This window comes from Hipposideros armiger, unplaced genomic scaffold, assembly GCF_001890085.2.
Source record: "Hipposideros armiger isolate ML-2016 unplaced genomic scaffold, ASM189008v1 scaffold_280, whole genome shotgun sequence".
Taxonomy (NCBI): Eukaryota; Metazoa; Chordata; class Mammalia; order Chiroptera; family Hipposideridae; genus Hipposideros; species Hipposideros armiger.
The window spans coordinates 1,428,056-1,445,821 of NW_017731630.1; the positions used below are offsets into that span (position 1 = coordinate 1,428,056).

General features: G+C 51.9%; 1 protein-coding gene across 4 annotated transcripts in view; it reads right to left on the reverse strand.

The window, feature by feature from the left end:
• Positions 1-17,170, reverse strand: part of DENND3 (DENN domain containing 3) — a 44,351-nt gene extending 27,181 nt beyond the window's left edge. For all 4 annotated transcript variants that reach the window (XM_019657896.1, XM_019657899.1, XM_019657898.1 and 1 more), the window contains exons 1-7: positions 16,983-17,170; positions 10,704-10,980; positions 9,964-10,079; positions 8,767-8,909; positions 7,466-7,577; positions 3,327-3,446; positions 2,741-2,959 (exon numbers count right to left, since the gene is read on the reverse strand). In XM_019657896.1, coding sequence (XP_019513441.1) covers positions 2,741-2,959; positions 3,327-3,446; positions 7,466-7,577; positions 8,767-8,909; positions 9,964-10,079; positions 10,704-10,980; positions 16,983-17,084 — 1,089 coding nt within the window. In that variant the 5' untranslated portion in view covers positions 17,085-17,170. The remainder of the gene's footprint in view (positions 1-2,740; positions 2,960-3,326; positions 3,447-7,465; positions 7,578-8,766; positions 8,910-9,963; positions 10,080-10,703; positions 10,981-16,982) is intronic.
• Between the last annotated feature and the right edge of the window lie 596 nt (positions 17,171-17,766).

The window sequence follows — 17,766 nt, forward strand, 5'->3', positions numbered from 1 at the left end:
AATGCCATGAGTCATGTTACGGCGCTAACTGCCTGTGTCTCTGAGTCAAGATTCCAACACACGGGGTCAGGATTTCCCCTGCCCTGGCACAAACACTGCGGGCACTACTCCGGGGAGCCTGGAGAGAACATTCCAGAACTACAATGAGAGCAACACCGACATTCAACACCCAACGTGTCGGTTCAGCCTCCCTGCCAGCTCTGCCCTCCAAGAACCAGAGTGTGGGCAGGCCCATGGCCTCACTGACCACACACACACACTTAGCATTTTTGGAATACGAACATGGATTACTTATAAAGTCTTAACTGTGACAAAATACACAAATAATGAGTCATGCACCACAGTCCTGCAATTCAACAGTCCCTGGAATGTGTCGCCGCAATCTCTCTGAAGGTCGCCACTCCCCACTGGGAGTGGGAATATGCACAGACAACGTCCTCCCAGGAACACACGTGGCACCGAGTGGGCCTGGTGAACAGCGGGGTCCTCGTGTCCCTCAGCGCCGTACGAGTACAGGTCTCCGCACAGACGTGCCGCAGCGTGGCCTCCAAGCTCCTGGCCCCACAGACAAAAACACCCAAACCCCAAACGCTTTCAGCTAAACCCTGCTGCGCGTCTTGAAATCCCCCGGGACAGGTAAATCATTAAAAGAGATCCCTTCATGACTGCTGACTGGAACTGTTAAGTAAACATCACAAAACGTTTCCCTTCTGAAGGGTCTGATGCAAGATGGGACTTTTTTTTATTTTCCCCCTAATGACTAAAAAAAGAAACCCAGTTTAAACTTCAGAGCATGGCTTGTTTTTTTCTCTTTTGGAAGGTGGACTGGATTACGCTTTTCCGTTCCTACCATGAAGGTCTGAATGGCCTTTTCTTAAAGTGTGTTTGTCCCCCGGTGAGTCACTTGCTTTGGCAAGCACAGGGAGACACCCAGCTCCTTCCTCAGAGGGGCCGGCCAGCACCACACCTACTGCCTTTCTGGGGATTTGCTCTAAAGGAACAGGGCACTGGGGCCGTGTGCAAGGGCTGCTGGGGCCGGGAGGGGTGCACGGCAGGAAGTGAGAACCTGCCTGCAAAGGTAAGGCGCTTGACACCAGCATTCCCTGGGGACACGCACATCAACCCCACAGCGAGGTCCCACTTCCCACCCACCAGGACGTACGCGAGGCTCAAAAAGACCGACAGCCACAGGTGTTGACAAGGATGAGGACAGCGGGTCTCTCCTCCATGGCTGGTGGGGAAGGAGGACGGGGCAGCTGCTTCGGGAATCAGTCTGACCAGGTATCAAACATAGAGTCCACTCCCAGGGGACTGAAAGCGCTGGTCCACACAGAAACAGGCCTGTGGGCGCTCACACAGCTGCATTCTTCACAACAGGCAAAAGGCAGAAACAACTCAAATGTCCATCCACTGACGAATGGACAAACGGTACAACAGTCATACGGCAAAACCCTACTTGGCAATAAGAACTGAGTCATGCTACCTGCTCCAACATGGGTGAACCTCAAAAAACACGCTGAGCGAAAGCTGCCAGACACAAAAGGCCAGGTGGTGACTCCATTCACAGAGAAGCCACAGGTGTGGGACAGGCAAAGCCAGAGAGACAGAAAGTAGATTGTCGCTGGGGGCTGGAGGGGGAACGGAAAGGGGGTGACCGCTGATGCATAGTGGGTTTCTTTGTGGGGTGATGAAACTGTCTAAAATTAGTTGACACAATTTTACAAAGTTAGTGAAAGCCACTGGACTGCACATTTTGCTCAGGTAAACTTTGCGGCATATAAATGATATCTGGATGAAGCTGTTTTAAAGAACCAAGCCTGCTCTGCCTGCTGGCAGTGTCACAGTATGTATGACAAACCCATGACACCAGCTCACCATCTAATTTATGCCGTCTCCAATTGGCGTCACAGTAAAAACAGCTCCCACGTACTAAGCACCTACTATCTGCCAGCCACTGTCCGAGCGACTCCTTTGATCCTCGCCATAACGAGGCCAGCACACTTCTTGGTCTTTCACGCCTGGGACTCTGAAGGGTTCACCATGCTGTCACAGGCCACTCACACAGCGAGAAAACGGCCAAAGCACTCATCAAGGCCCACAAACCCCCCGGACACTGATAAGCATGCTGCATACACATGCATTTTCCAGGAAGACAGTCCACGGGAAGACAGAAGCTTAATAAAAAAGAAAGAAAACAGAGCAATAACAAGGGCAGCTACTATCTACCAAGCCGCAGTCACGGGCCGGGCGCTGGGTGGGGGCGCGGGGCGGTCCTCAGCTCGGAGCCCTGCCCATGGCAACGCGTCTTTGCCCCACTTCACAGATGAGGAAACTGAGGCTTAGCAAAGGCAAGTAACTCACTCAAGGTCGGGAAACCAGTAGGCAGCAGAGGCCACACTTGAACTCGGGCTTCATCGCCTCCAACGCCTATGTGCTCCTCACTGGAAAGCTCTGGGAAGCCATGTGGCTGCAGTAAATTTAAGTGACCGAGAAGGGACCCAGGGCACTCAGGACGCCGTGGCCCTGGACACAGCCCACGGTAGCAGCAGGGGGACGGTGCGAGGACAAATGAGGCAGTACACCATGTATGTGTGTGGCGCCTGGAGCCCACGCACTCAGTGATGGAAGTGGCCCTGTGACCTCGGCCCTCACTTCAGGCACTTCCAGGGCAACTTGCCATGAGGCCCCACCATGGGCTCCCAAGAACTCAGCGTTCTAAATCACACGGGCGACACCTAACCTTGCTGACTTCTTCAAAGTGGTTGAGGTGGCAGCCCATGAGGAAGGACGTGGGGGCCATGACGAAGTCCAGCATCTGCCCCGACAGGATGGGCACGAACGTGTGCTGCCACTGCAGGGGGTGCAGGTAGGCCAGGAAGCACTCGGCGACCAGCGTCAACAGGGCCCAGTTGGAGGAGAAAAACACAATGCGTTGCTCCGTCAGAAGGCACGTCAGGATCTGGGGGGACCAACAAACCGTGTGCACGCTAACGACGGGCTCGGTCAGCTCCAAACGCACGTAGACACGCCACCCCGCAAAACCAGACGAGACAAGGTTCCACCCAGGGGGCTTCCCTGCTCCATGTGCCCAAACGAAAGTCACTCGGGCCCCCACCACCACCACCACCAAAAGTGCTATCTGCAGACATCGGAGTGAATGTTGGCTCGAAGCAGAAAAACATGAATGCGTGGAGTCCGCAGGTCCTGAGCACCGCAGGAGACGCTTGCGTTTGAATCGTCTCCGATATAACCGCAGCTCCGATGCCCATTTAGCCAACGGGCATGCGACCCTCAAGTGTGTGTGGGTCGGGGGGAGGGGGGCGCACCTGCAGCACCTTCTCAGGTCGGAAGCACAGCAAGGGCAGGTGAAGGTCCACGTCGACGACGGGGCTCTCAGGGTCCGCTCGCGAGGGAAACACGACTTGGAGGGGTTTCATGTTAAATATCTGCAAAGACCAATTTCCGTAATCACCGAGCCGCTCCCAGCGGAGGCTGAGCTGCATGAAAATTCACTGCTTGGGCTCAGAAAGCATGTGAGTGAGCAAACATTTTTGAAGACTCATGCTGTCACTTTGCATGTCACAGAAGCACAGAACAGTCTAGACACCCATCCCCATTAGCACACATTTTAAATCAAGCATGCTCAAATTAATCGTAGCTAATATGCGTTACTCTTAGCTGCTGCATAGCATATATTCTGAGTATGTTCAATTTAATAGTCAAGGCTCATTAAAGACATGTAATTCAAAAAAGGTTAAGAAGGACGCTTTATTTTTCTAAATCTTATTTTACAGTAACACCTCCAATTCCATATTCACAGAATGCCTCGTCCATGTTAAAGGAAGGAGGACGCTATGGTCCCCTCCACTTAGGGCTGTCAAGCGTGCCAAGGAGACAGGCTGTGAAGAATTGGCTTCTACCTCCCATGGTGTCGGCCACACAGGGGGCGCTCAGGAAACTCTGGGTGCCTGCCCCGCCCCCTGACGCGCCCCTAATTCAGCAGCATGGAATGATCCCTGTGTGAGCACAGCACTGGGGAGAAACATGGGGAGAAACAGTCAGATCCGAGGGATGGAGGGGCTTCCTCCAGGAGAAGCCTGGGAGGACGGGAAACAGGGAAGCAGAGCACCGCGGGTCCCCCATCTTAAAAGTCATTTCACTTCAAGTCACAGGACCTACTGGCGACATTAAGTGAGGGCTTTCTGTATTGGGTGGAGAAAACGGCACAGAACAAAATGTCCACTGTTCATACTTTCTTAGTCATCTTAGTCACTTGTCTAAGTGTATTTTCATGCAAAACAAACAAACAAAAACCCTGAAAACAAAAGGAGACTAATTTCTGACAGTGAGGACCTTTGCAAGCGCCTCCTAGCAATACTTGGGGTCCCCCTGCTTTCTTGTTACCCGTTTATCTAAAGAAGCAAGACACATTAAAAATTCAGCAGATTCACCTAGATGAACAATAGCATTCTTTTCATTTAAAACTAAACAAAGTAAAGCAGTTAAATGCTCCAAGTGGTGACAAATTATTAATGACTGTAAAGTGTGTATGAAAAATTCTCCTCAATGTTCCACAACATAAAGGTCACCCAGCTACCTTAGGAAAGATGAAAACCAAACACAAACGGAAGTCACCCTGTGGGGATATTGTTCAGCTCCGGGGATACCCCAGGGTCTGTGCTGGCGGCTGGATGGCACTTAAGACTCACACCCTCTGAAACGGGTTCTATTGTTCTGCCCACTTCACAGATGCAGAAACTGAGGAGGGAGAGCTATATCTTAGGTAATTACTTTCCAAATTCCAGCGTGATTGGCATCTCAGAAAAATAATAGGCTTCACATTCAAAGCGACACAGAAAGTGTCTCGGGAGCAGTAAGAAGAAAAATATGTTTCCCTGTGTACACCCAGTGGTGCCCATGCTGTGAAAAGCAAGTGAAATCAGACCCACTCGTGGGCAGAGAAAAACCAGAGCGACCCAGGACGCGGGTGGTCCTCGTGTCTGCTCTCCTCGGGCTGGTGGTCCTGGCACCTCGGAGAAGGGACGCTGCTGACCAGTGGCCAGAGGCTGGGCGCTCGCCTCCCAAGGCCCCTGCCGCGGGGCCTCGTGTCGCTTCCCACCAACACAGACCACAGATGACCCGACGCAGAGGTAACAGGACACACACTGTGCAGAACACAAGAACTACAGCTCCTGGCCACATCCGTGACAGCCCTAAATTGACACTCGTTTGCAGGGGATTCCGGAAAATGCTGAATCAGCTCCGGTGCAAGAGGAGAACCTCGACCTCAACTGACCTCCCAAATTTCCTCAAGACAGTCAACAGCCACTGTCATGCGACAGTCCCCAAAATAGGCCATGGCCATTATATCGACTTGGATTATATCGACTTGGACCCAATGGCTAAGGACACTTGTTAAGGGGGGATCACACTGACAAGCTTGATCCAAACTAACCCAGCTCACTCAGAGCAACGCACGAGGCCCACGATGAGGCCCCACTTCAATCAGCAGTACTGGCTAATACGAAACGCGGTTCCTTCTATCACTCGTTCACCGAGCAACTATCTGTGGAGCAGCTGCGTGCAGGCATTAAGCTAAGCCCTGGGTCTGCGGTCCTGAACGTGGCCTCTGTCCTCGTGCTCAGAGTCTGATGGAGAAAATGGATATTAAACAAAAAACACACATACACACAATCCCGAACTGCAGACTAGGAGCCTAAGTGACACCTGAGCCATGACCTCAGAGGAGCTGGCCACGAGGAACTGGACAGGGCGGGACTTCTGGGAACAGCTCGTGCAAGAGCCCTGTGGCAGCACCTGTGAGGGCTTGACGGAAGTCCAGGGTAGTGGGCAAGGGGGTAAGTGACACAAGACAGAGCTGGACAGTGACACGGGGGGCAGGGATGCAGGACTGGGTGAAGGCAGACAGCGAGAAGCCACGGTGGGGTTCAAAGCACAAAAGGGGAGCCCGGTGTATAGGTTTTAACCATCTTTCCAGCCACCATGCAAAGGATGAACTGAAGGAAAGGTCAGGAATGGAAGCGGACAGGTGAGCGGTTCCCGGGACCCAGAGCAGGGTGGTGGCCATGGGCAGAGTAGAGACAGACGCTGGAGGTGGGCTGTTCAGGTGGGACAGACAGAATGACAGTGGGGTGAGAAGAGGTGTCGATAATGACCTCCCCGCCGTACACTTTCTCACTGAGGGTGGTAGAAATGGAGAAACCGATACTAATTAATTCACGAGTCTAAGATACAGAAAACTGGTGTAAGTACTATTTATGCACTACTTAGGTTCAAAGACAGGCTAGGATAAATGCCAGCTAACCCTAAAACTATTGTGCACTCGGGGGTTCTATTCACTGCTGTAGTGGGTCCTCAGTGAATACTTGCCAAGTTTATAGAACAAGAATGTAAGTTTGATGATTTCACTGCACAATAAAATAAAGATAATAAAGGTGACTGTCCCTGCACAGAACAAGCCCTCAGTAAATTTCCCCACAAAGGTTTCTGGGAGCGGGACCAAGGCAGACAGGGAGCTGCTGTGACCCCGGGCCTGCCGTGAGCTTGGCAGGCTGCTGAGTTTAGGGTAACATTACAAATGTACATTTTCAGTGAATCACATGTCTCCTGATAAATAAAACGAATGTTTCAACTGTCAATAACAATCAAAATGTAAACAACCAAGATTTATATGTATAATCTCCCACAAGGGACGAATACAGTGAAATCGATTCACTATTTACTATACATTTCAAGATGTTTATTTAATAGGTGTCTTTTTTAAACAAAACAAAAAGAAGACGCATCCTATCATTAGTTTGAAAAATGCTGACTCAAACAGGTGTTATCACGTCGCTTAACAGTGTGACCTGTTACTCAGCCAGAGGGGAATGTGGCCTGCATTTCTCCAACTTTCCCTAACCCTGGAACCCTCGTGTCATGAAATAGCCAAAAACTAGTGTTCCACAGAACCCGGTTTGGGAAATGCTTGTCTATTACTTAACATTGTGGCACTGTGAATAACAAACAAATATATATATATATATATATATATATATGTATATATATATATAAATATATATATTACCAGTTACTTTTCATTAATCACATTGGACAGGAGAAAACATTAAGAAGCTTAATATAATACCCAATATTCCAGACTAAAGAGGCCTATTACTAGCTCAGAGCTTACTTATCATGAGCCACTTGGCAAAACTCAAGCTTACACATTTGACTTTGGAACAAAATTCATTTCTAAATTTTTAGAAAATAAATTTCTAATTTATATTTAGTTTTTTGACCTTTAGAAATGGTGTAGTGTAAAAATTTTTAAAAAATACTTCTGTAAGGAACTTGAGAAGCATAATTTAAACACAGCTAGAACTTAAGAAATCATTTAGAACATTTAAACCAACTTCATCCTATTACTTGTACTATTTGCAAAGGAAAAACATAAGATAATTACCAAGTGGAGTGGCCCAGGCGGCGGGCTAGGGATTAAAGAGAGTTTGGCAGCAAAATCTTTTATATGATTGTCCACTTCAAAATCTTTACAGTACTTCAGATGAGTCAATAAACTGAAATTAAAAAACAAAAAAAAAGTCAAATCACAAAATAAATATGAGAATCCAACTGTCACCCTTAGCATTTCTAATCAAAGCAGAAGTCTGTAAGGGCCACGTCAGCAACTCTAATTCTTTCATCCACAGGAGAGTGGCTACCCAGGGTGGGGGCAGTGCCTGGGACAGGCACGAGAGGAGCTTGGGGGTTTTGGGGTGGGGGGGCTGGGGTGTGCTGGCCGCATTCTGTTTCTTGACCTGGGTGCAGGTTTCACGAGTGTGTTCCCTTTGTGAAAAGTTCCTGGGATGTGTGCATGTCTCTGTGTGTTATACTTCAGTGAGGAACAAACATCCTCGCAAAGGGAAGTGCTTGAGAAAGGTTCCAAAGTGCATCCTGACGTTCGAAGTACATGATGTAAAAGTATCATGGGACAGTGGGTGCCTGGGGCAGAGGGGCTGGGACAGGACTGCAAGGGGCACAAGTGAACTTTCGGGGTGATGAAAATGGCCTACGTCTTAACTGTGGTGGTGGTTGCACGGGTGTGCACTTTTTGCAAAACTCAGCCAACTGTATACTCAAAATGGGTGGGTTTATTGCCTGTCAACCGTACCTCAGTGAAATTGACTTAGATATTAAAGTGTTCACGTCCATAAAAATGGATAAGCTCTAGGGACTCTGATTTCCTAAAAATTACAAAAACGGGCAGTGTGACACACGTTGTAATAGACAAGCTCATTTGTTCATTCACTTGATGCTTTCACTCAGATACTTGGGTGATGCACCACGTGACAAGTCCGGGTCTGGCCCCAGGGTCAGAGCTGTGGAAGCCAAGGAGACACAGCTCAGCCCTCCAGAGGGGCAGGCTTTCAACTCAGTGTCCGCATTCAGACAGTTACAGATTCTACCCAAAAAACCTAATTTTGTAAATGTGAGTACAACTCATCCGATTTTCTCAGATAGCCAGGAAAAGTTTTTCCTGATTTGTGTCTCTTTTTTAAAAACCCAAGGAAAACAAAATCGTCCATGTTAACTTTATTTCCAGTGGTTTGCCTTGGTCTTCCTTTTCCTGTCATCCTGTCCCCGTGTTATCATTTCCAGAACAAGCTAGGTTTTCACAAGCGCTCCTGTGGCCAAGCCTGAGCCTGCCCCGATGACCCGTTTGAGGAGGTGGCCCTGTGGTCCGGAGAGCACAGCGCCGTGGCTCACCAGGAGAGGCAGTCTCTGAGTGCGTTGTAATAGGGGAACCTGGAGACCACGCAGACCGCGAAGGGCACGAAGCAGCCCGTGGCACCCCCGGTCGGCCGGGGTGCCTCCCAGTGGGTTTGGCCATTGTAGAAACAGTGCTCGTCCTAGAGAAACAGCAACAGACATGTCACCTCCAGACCCGGCAGATCTATCTCCAATAGGGTCAGTATTTGCAGACAGAAACAGAGCTTCAGAGGCTGGACAGACTCGGCCTTCTCCAAGACAGGCCCGTGCACGCTCCACCTTCACTGCCAAGTGACAGCGAGCACTGGCCTTGCAATCAACAGTGCCAAGTGCCTGCACCATAGAGGTGCTGAGGCTACAAAGAAGGGAAGGTGTGTCCCTGCCCTGGAGAAGCCGGCAGGCGTGGGTGAGAAGGAACACAGCGGGACACAGAAGGGGCCCCGGAGCTCGGGTTAAAAAGGAAGAAAACGCAGCAGCATTTGTAGGTGCCTGGGAACCAGGTGGGCGTCTCGGGCAGGAAGAGGGACCTCGCTCGTGACAAGGGATGTCAGCCGGAGAAGCAACACAGCAGCAGGTTCCTAAGGCACAGCTCACTGGGGACCTTCCAAGTGGCATCATATTTGGGGCCTACAACCCGGGCCTGGCGGTGGGGGCTATTTGGGGAGGGTTGGAAGGGCATGGTCTCTTCAGTTAGGGACGTTTTGGACTTGAGGTGCTAGTACGATAGCCAGGTAAAGGCAGAAGCCCGGGAAACAGTCGGCTATGTCATCTGTCTACCCACCAACGTTTAATGAACGCCCACTGCTCTGGAGTCAGTCTGCTTATATTCAAATCCTGGTTGCTGTGTGACCTCAGGCAAGCCACTTAACCTCTCTGTGCCCCCCCATTGTCTCATCTGGAAAATGGGGATGGTTCTCATACCCCAACCTCATTCGTCGTAGTAAGGGTTAGATGAATTACTATGCATCCGGGTCGTGCCTGGCGCTGAGCTGCTCGTGCGCATGGGCTGCTGGTGTTGTCATGACTGTGAAAGTCAGAGGCGAGCCCAGGGGATGGCCTTGGTTAGAAGGAGACACGTCCAGACCAGGCAAAGCCACAGAGGCAGAAAGTGAAATGAATGAACAACAGGGACTCATATGTTCCGTGTATTTCACAATAGAAAAACACCTCGGCCCCATCTCGGGGGTCACCTACGTGTAGCGGCCGGTAGAACTGGGCAACCACACCGTATGTTCTATTCCCGCAGACATCAGTCAGCACCAGGAAGTGGACACAGTCCTCCATGGCTTCAGAGGCCACACACATGCCTCCTGTACATGGAGAAAAAACAATTTGTGAAGCCTGGGGTGACGGCAGGGGTGGGGGTGTCCCAGCTGGCTCCCCGGTTTATAATCCCTGAGACCAAGGAATGGTATGGCTTCTCATGGAAACGACCAGACAGGTACTTAGGTCAAGTCCTTCGTCTGAGCTTTCTATACCGGCCACTGTAACATGTCTCCAAGAGCAGCGGAAAGCTGACGCCCCCAAACACAAGCCTGATCCTTCCAGAAATGGGCCAGTTTGGGGGAAAAAACACAACCTGTGCTTCTGGTCCAACGGACCCAGAAAAATGGGTAGGAGGGGCAGCACTGGCTAACGGGACATCATTCACCCGCCTGCCAGGCCTCAGAAGCACTGAACAAACCGTACACTCCGGCAATTCTACATCCTGTCTCCCAGGACTCAGCGTTCCGGGAAATGTGGACTTCACTAAATGCTCTAAGCTGCCCTTTAGCTTTGACACTCCCAAGACCAGGACAGCTCAATCCCGCGATAGGACGCAGTGGGCCTGAGGGGTCACGGGCTGCCTCCGGATGTACCTTCCTGAGTGCGATGACTTCTAGACACAGATCACTGGTGTGGACCTAAAGGCCCGTGGCCCCGGGCACAGGTACCTGGGAAGCACAGCTGAGGCAGGGCGAACAGGTCCACGCCGTTGGGGATCCTAACATCTTCGGAGTCGGGCCCTCCAGGGCCCTCCAGGAGGCCCTTCCCGGCCTCTGCTTTGGGCTTCTCTCTCTTCTTCCTGAAGGAACGCCTCTTGGTTTTGTTCAGAGTCACGCAGTTCGCACCAGCTGCCTGGCTGTCCTTACTGACGAAGGGAGGCACAAAAACGGACAGAACCTCCGGATCCAGAGAAGGAAGATTTTGGACTCCCCTTTTCTGAGCAACCTAAAACAGGCAGAAATCAGAGTTATTGCAATGGTGTCGGGCTTGTCCTGGTCTGTCCCTTCCACCTAAGCATCCACTGTTTTCTTTGTCTCCCCTTTGTACCCACCAACGCAACAGAGAGCGGTTTTGCATTGTCAAGGGCGTGGCTTCTCCCGCCAGTGGCCCCTGACAGTCAGGACGGCCTTGGAAGGTGCTGTTAGGAGCTGCTCAGGCCCGATGTTCAGGCAAGTCGCATGCCGGCTCGGAGCCTGGTTCAGCGGCCGTTAACATGGACAGCACCGAACGTCCCTCCTGAACAACGCCCAGTGCCGTGATGGGCAGACCTGAGTTCAGATCCGGGCTCTGCCTCCAACTGCTGCAGGAAACTACTTCCTCCCAGGCCTGAGCCTCCCTTTCAAGGGGTGAGGGAAGGAAATAAAGTGGACACTGCAGTGCCCAGCCCTTGTGGGTCCCCAGGAAGTCCCCATGTCCCCTCCAGGCTGGTGGGGAGGGCAGTGAAGGCCTCTATATGTATATTGTCAAACCCTATGCAAACATGTTCCCGACACTGCACCCCACAAGCCAGCGGGGCTGTCACGTATGTTAGTTCTGCCACCACAGACCTGGGAAGATGGAGAGAGAAGTGGGGATACAGGAAGAGACATGTCCTCCCTCCATCGACCACATGGTCCCTTGGGATCAGTAAAAAGGGGCTCATTCATTCACCTGAATTCTTCTAAACTTGAACTTGGTACACGATTTTTCTTTAACCTCTTCCTTGCCTTCTTACCCCAAATAACATAAGGAACGTGGGCTTCTCTCTCTTTTCTAACTACAGTGCCTGGTGGTGTTTTCACTACAGAGTCAGGACAAAACCCACTTTGCTGCCAGGGTGATTTTTGATCTTTCAGCGCATCGGAAACGCAGTTCATGAGAGAGAAGGAAGTGGCTCAGGTGCCAAGCCAGCTGAAAATAGAAAAGCCTGAAGCGGGGCCCTCCGGGCGCAGAGACGTGGACAGGGAAGAGGGCTGGGACAGGGTGGGGAGTAGAAACTGTTTGTTTCTAGGGTCTCTGAGGGACCCTGGAAAGGGCATCAGGAAGGACATCAGTGTCACCAGGAGAAATGTGACCTTGACCAGCACAACACCTCACTTAGAATCAGTGGTACCAACAGGGGACTTTTACGTTTAAAAGGATTTATACAATGACAGCACTTTTCAGTCACTAAATACACTCGAAAGTCAGCACACTTATTTTTATGCTACATAATTTAAATTCAGTCAATCATTTCTTTACATGTGGGGGGAAAAAATTAATACCAGTAGGGCCCATGACCAAACATGGGTAATTCAGATTACTGTATAACTTTAGGACCTTCTGTGGATCACGCAGGAAAGGAACCCACTTCTTCAGTTACAGGAAACCTTTTCTAAGACTTTCCTTTCAAAACCCGGCAGTTCGAACCTAACTAGCTGTGAACCTATACGTTCCATTTCTTCCTCATGCAAGAAGTCATCGTATCCATAGGGACTGGGCAGGACACCAGCCTGTGCGCAATCTCGACTGAAATCACAGTCAGGGAAGCGATGCGTTTGCTCCGGGAATACACGAGGTCGCCCGCGGCCCCTTTTCCCAAACGTCCCGAGCTGCCGCCCTTTGCTCTTCTCCCTCGGCCCTCCTGCTCCTCAGCGGCCCCCTCTTTCCAGCTGTCACCCCCCAGGGCTGAGCCCTTGGCCCCAGTCCCTCCTCAGGCTTCTTTCCAGCCTGACTATAACCCAACTGCCTCCCACATACCCGGGTGAGTCCCCAAAACTTGCAGCTTCAAAAATTAAGCTCCTGCTCGTCTCCCCAGCCCTGACCCCCCACCTATCCGCTCCTCAGCCATGAAGATGGCGCCCACAGGGTCTTCAGAGCTGGGACTCGCCCCCACCTGCAAACCCACACCCAGGGTCAGGGGACTCAGAAAGGTCTCTAAACACAGCCTCCGCTGTCCCACGTGTAGCACACCGGGCACCGCACAGCCCATGCCCAGTCAGTAGATCTACCAGAAACCAATCCTTCAAGGTCTCTGCCGAGGGAACGCCGTGGCCTCCTGTACCTGGCCCAGGGCTCCCCACCTGCCTCTGTGTCCACTCTCCCAAAGGGGGGCGCCCCTGTCTGAAGAGCACACAGGGATCACTCACCTGTCCCAACTGGCCCTAGCTCCCGCCACCTGGGGTCGGCCTCTTCCCTGCGGGTCACCCCAGCAGACCAGCCCCTTCTGTGGGCCCAACCCAGTCCCGCAGACCCATCTCTGTCCTTCCACCAGACGGAAAACCGTTTGTTTCTCTACATTGCCACCATTACTGTACATCCCGTGTATGTGTCACACGTGTGCATGTGCCACAGGGCAGGCTGACCACCAGGGGTGGCGGTGCACCTGAGTAGCAGGCCAGCCTACTTCGGAGACCTGGGTGCCCCCAAGGGTGCCCCCAAAGCCATGCAGGACTGAACCCCTCAGTCATTCTCCAAACACATGGGCCTGTCACAGCTGTGCTTTTCCCTGCTCACCCCTCTGCCTGGCATGGGCCATGCCCACTCCCGGTTCCTCCTTGTCACCAGCAACCCTCCCCCCTTCGCTTTCCCTGGAGAGGGCCTTTCCCACCCTACAGGCAGGAGACAGGCCTCTCCCAGACGCCACCTCCCTCTCACCTCCTTCCAGATTCCCCGCCCCCAGCTCCTCCTGGAACACAGCTGCCCTGTGCAGTAGTTCCATAGCACCTTCGGAGCTGTGGGTGGAGTGAGGCAGGGACCCTACTGTTGCCCTTTGTGTCCCCACATCTAGCTCGGCAGATGGCACAGTGGCTGCCCTTCATCCATTCATACCCCAGCCCTTGGTGATCCCTTAGGCTTAGAGGCACGCTCATCTGGTTTGAATATTGGTCATCACACTGAAGCCAATAAAACTCTCTGTCATTCCCTCTTTTTCTCTGCATCCCCTTAAAGTGATAGGGCCCAATCCAGCCAAGCTGGCATTCGGCAGGTCATCACACATCTGTTTTTTTCCAAAATGGATAACTTTTCCATTGTTGCCTTTTCTGATTGGATAAGCAATACAGACTGATTTCAAAAATAACGACATAAATTAAAGAACAATAGAAAAGGAAGGCCTCCCCATGAGTCCATGAGTCAAAGGCAACACGCATGCTTCCCACTTTTTATATATATGTATCATTATTTTCGTAAATATAATCATCCCATTTAAAAGGTTCCAATAGCTATGGTCTTCTCCCCCCACTTAACCACACACTGTGGCTGACTTCCCTGTGCCCACTGCACGGTGTCACACTGTGGGCCGAGTCAGCTGTGTATTCGCCGAGTCCCCTACCGAGGGGCAGCGGGGTTGCTCTCAAGTCTTCAGGCTGAACAACGAAGTCTCACCCCTACATACGAGCACATGTGCGACCCTTTAATGAGAAGCAATTCCTGAACGTACCATCTGGGATTTGTCCAGATGTTACCTCGTGACACATGTTGCAGCAGCCCGCTCACCCTGGGAAGACCAGTTCCATTTCCAAAGACTCTGCCCAAGTGATGTTCTGCTCATCTCGCCCAGACATGGATGTAGTAAGCCCCTCCCCAATAAACAGCATTTTAGTTTAAAAAAAAAAAAGCAAGCTAATTAAAAGAACCACAACACCCTAATCATTTGAGTCACAGCTTTCTGTTAGACTACACAGTGCCACTGCTCTTCACTATAAGATTGGCCTCATTTGTGAAATAGAACAGGAATTAATAGATTTTTTTAAAAAAAAACGCTCTACAACTGTGCTCACACAGTTGCCAGTAGCCACATGTGGCTATTTAACTTTAAACTAATTAAACTTAAATGAAATGTAAAATCCAGTTCGTCAGTGGCACTAAGCACAGTCCAAGCACCAAGGGACCATATGTGGCCAGTAGCTACCATATTGGAAAGCACAGGTAAAGAACACTGGTTGTCATCATCCAGAAAGTTCTGTTGGACAGAACCAGTCTAGAAACTGAAAGCCAGGATGCTCTCCACTGAAAACCATAAACATGGGCCTTTGCACACAAGAACTGAGCTAGTGACCTACATTACGCGTCTGAGAGGTGCTCTGAGCACTTTTCTACCACAGTGTGATGGATTTGTGCCAGATCCCTACACATCTTATGTCTAGTCTCCATAGCAACCAAGGAGTGGAGGGAAACATAACGAACCTCATAACTCACATGGGGATTGAAGTGTATTCTCAAATTCTTAGTCACTATCCTCAACAAAACAAACACCATTTCATCTAAGAAATAAATAAAACACAAAGTTAGGACACTGCACTTGGATAGTTCTCATACCTCTGGGCTCCATTTTTAGGTCTCACCAAATAGGAATGCCTGAATCACAGCGAAATGATGATTTAAAAGAGCAAAATTAAAATTTCTTGAAAAGCCTTGGGTATTCAAAACAGAACTGCTATAAAAATAAAACTAACTAAATAAAATCAAGTTTGGTTAATTGCACCATTACGAACGTAGGCCTTGCACGTGGGACCACTCCGGGAAGCTTAACTCATGTCTTAACACTTCTTTTGTCCCCCTTTACTCCTTCAGCTACTTTTTCCTCTGAGCTTTGCCAAACCCCTAACAGAATCAGATTATAGCCTAAAAAGGATAAAAGTTAAAAGGCAGAGGAGCAAACTGCCCGCTCGACCTGGGACGATATCGCAGTTTGGTTCAGGGACGCACCACTGGAACATTCCAGTTGATTCATTCTGCTCTCAAAATGTATGTCTCACATTGAGGCAACTAAGAGGCGTGTTGTAATGGCCCAAGAAGCAACGCCGCCTGACTGAGGAGGAAACCTGCGAAATGGCCTGCTGAAACTGGGTCATTTCCTATGAGAAGAAACAGGAGGAACCACCATTGAGCAAGTTACAGGCAGGGAGACAACCAACTAAACTGATGAGGGTCAGAGGAGGCAGACATCAAAAAGGGGACACAGACATTATCGGGGTCCAGGAAGTAAGAAAGGGGAAGGGAACTGAAGAAATCGAAATTGGCCAAGGAGCAGAGACCAGCAGAGCATAAACAGACATTTATTTGGTTAATTTTAGCAACACTTAGCTTCTCTGGGGGACATCCATTCAACCCCACAATCTTAATATGCAAACGCCTTTCTCTGCCTTTCATTGACTTGCTCAGAAAACTGGGCGGTAGAGTTGGGGAGTCTCTAAACACACTGGGCATCACCCCTAATCAGAGAAAAACGACAGCATCACAGACACCCATGGCCAAGAGTAAAGGAGGGCCTCGGACCCATTCGAAAGAAAGCCGGGTTCCGGAGCTAAGAAAAAGTGAGAACGTGGGAAAGAAACAAGGAGAAGGAGAATGTCCAACACTGATGCTTTCCCAGGAAAAAGGACATGAGTCTGTCACTTTGGCTGCTTGGATGTAGAGGCAGAGAAAAGGGGGGTGGGGTGGGGGGCAGCCTCTCCTGTAGGTGAGAAAAGCAGCTAGGTTTCATGACAAAACGACTAAAGGCAGGATACTTCAAGGCGGCCCTTAAATCGAACACTTAACCTCTCGTTATGCTGTGCCCAGAACCGTGCCCGCCAGCTAAGCAGACAGGGAACCTGCACAATGAGCTAAATTACTTAACGCGTAACCAGCAAGGGCTCCGTGCAGGAGGCCGCGTTTGTCTCGCCCACAGATCGTGACCTCGGCCAGTGGGAGGACTTCAGACGGAGCAAGTAGCCAGGGAGGGGGAGCACTCAGAGAAACACCTGACGGACTGGCTCCCAGCAATCGCCGGAATGACTCCGGAGGGTCCCCCCCCAGGAAGTGCTGGGGGGACCCAGCAGTGGCAGCCACTCCCGTGCTCGGCAGACGCGCGGGTCCCCGCCCGGAAGACGCCCCAGGGAAGGGGAGAGGGCGCGGGGGTCCTTCGGGCGCCGACTTGGGGTGCGCCAGGTCCTGACCCCGCTCACCGACCGCCGCACGCCTCCGTCTCCCCGTGAGGTCCTTACCTGCTCGGGGCCGCGAAGGCTGTCCCGGGGGGCCCCCAGCAGCGCGCAGAGCTCCAGCAGCCCCGAGGGCAGCGCCAGGTGCTGCGGCGCGGCCTCCGCCATGGCTGCTCGGCGGCCGCGGCCAGCTGGGCTCCCCCAGCTCCGGCTCCTCCGGCCGCCCGGCCCCGCGCTCGGTTCAGCAGCTCGCTGGGTTTGCCAGGATTGCCGTCCGCGGGGCGGGGCCTAATGGGGGCGGGGCCAGATCGGGGGCGGGGCCAGATCGGGGGCGGGGTCTGAAGAGCCGGCGTGCGGCCCGTCCGAGAGCGCAGGGCCCTCCTTCGGGGAGGACCCGGCGGGGGCGGGCGCGGGGCCCAGCGCGAGGATGTCATTTCCGAACGCGCCGGGCGGGTCCACGCGCGCAGCCCCCCTCCCGGGCAACCGAGGAAGGAAGGGGCGCGGTCCCCAGGGGGTCGGTGACTCTCCCCGGCCCCCGGAGCGGAGAACGAATGCGTCCCTGCTCCAGCAGGTCCTCGGGCCCACCTTGGAGGACGTGCAGGGACCGAGTCCAGGTGCGCCCCGCGCGGCTGCCGCCTTCAGGAAGCCCTCTGGCGCCCAGGGCCTGGGACGTGGCCGGGCGGGGACCGCAGGAAGGGCCTGCGGGAAGCGGGTGGAAAGACCTATTCCTGGTTAATAACTCTGCTCGGTTAACCTAAAGCTGGCCGGGTTGAGTGCAATTCAGCAGGGAAAGGGGCTGGGTGGGCACCACTGCAATGGAGCCTGGAGCACAGGACTCAAGGAGGGTCTG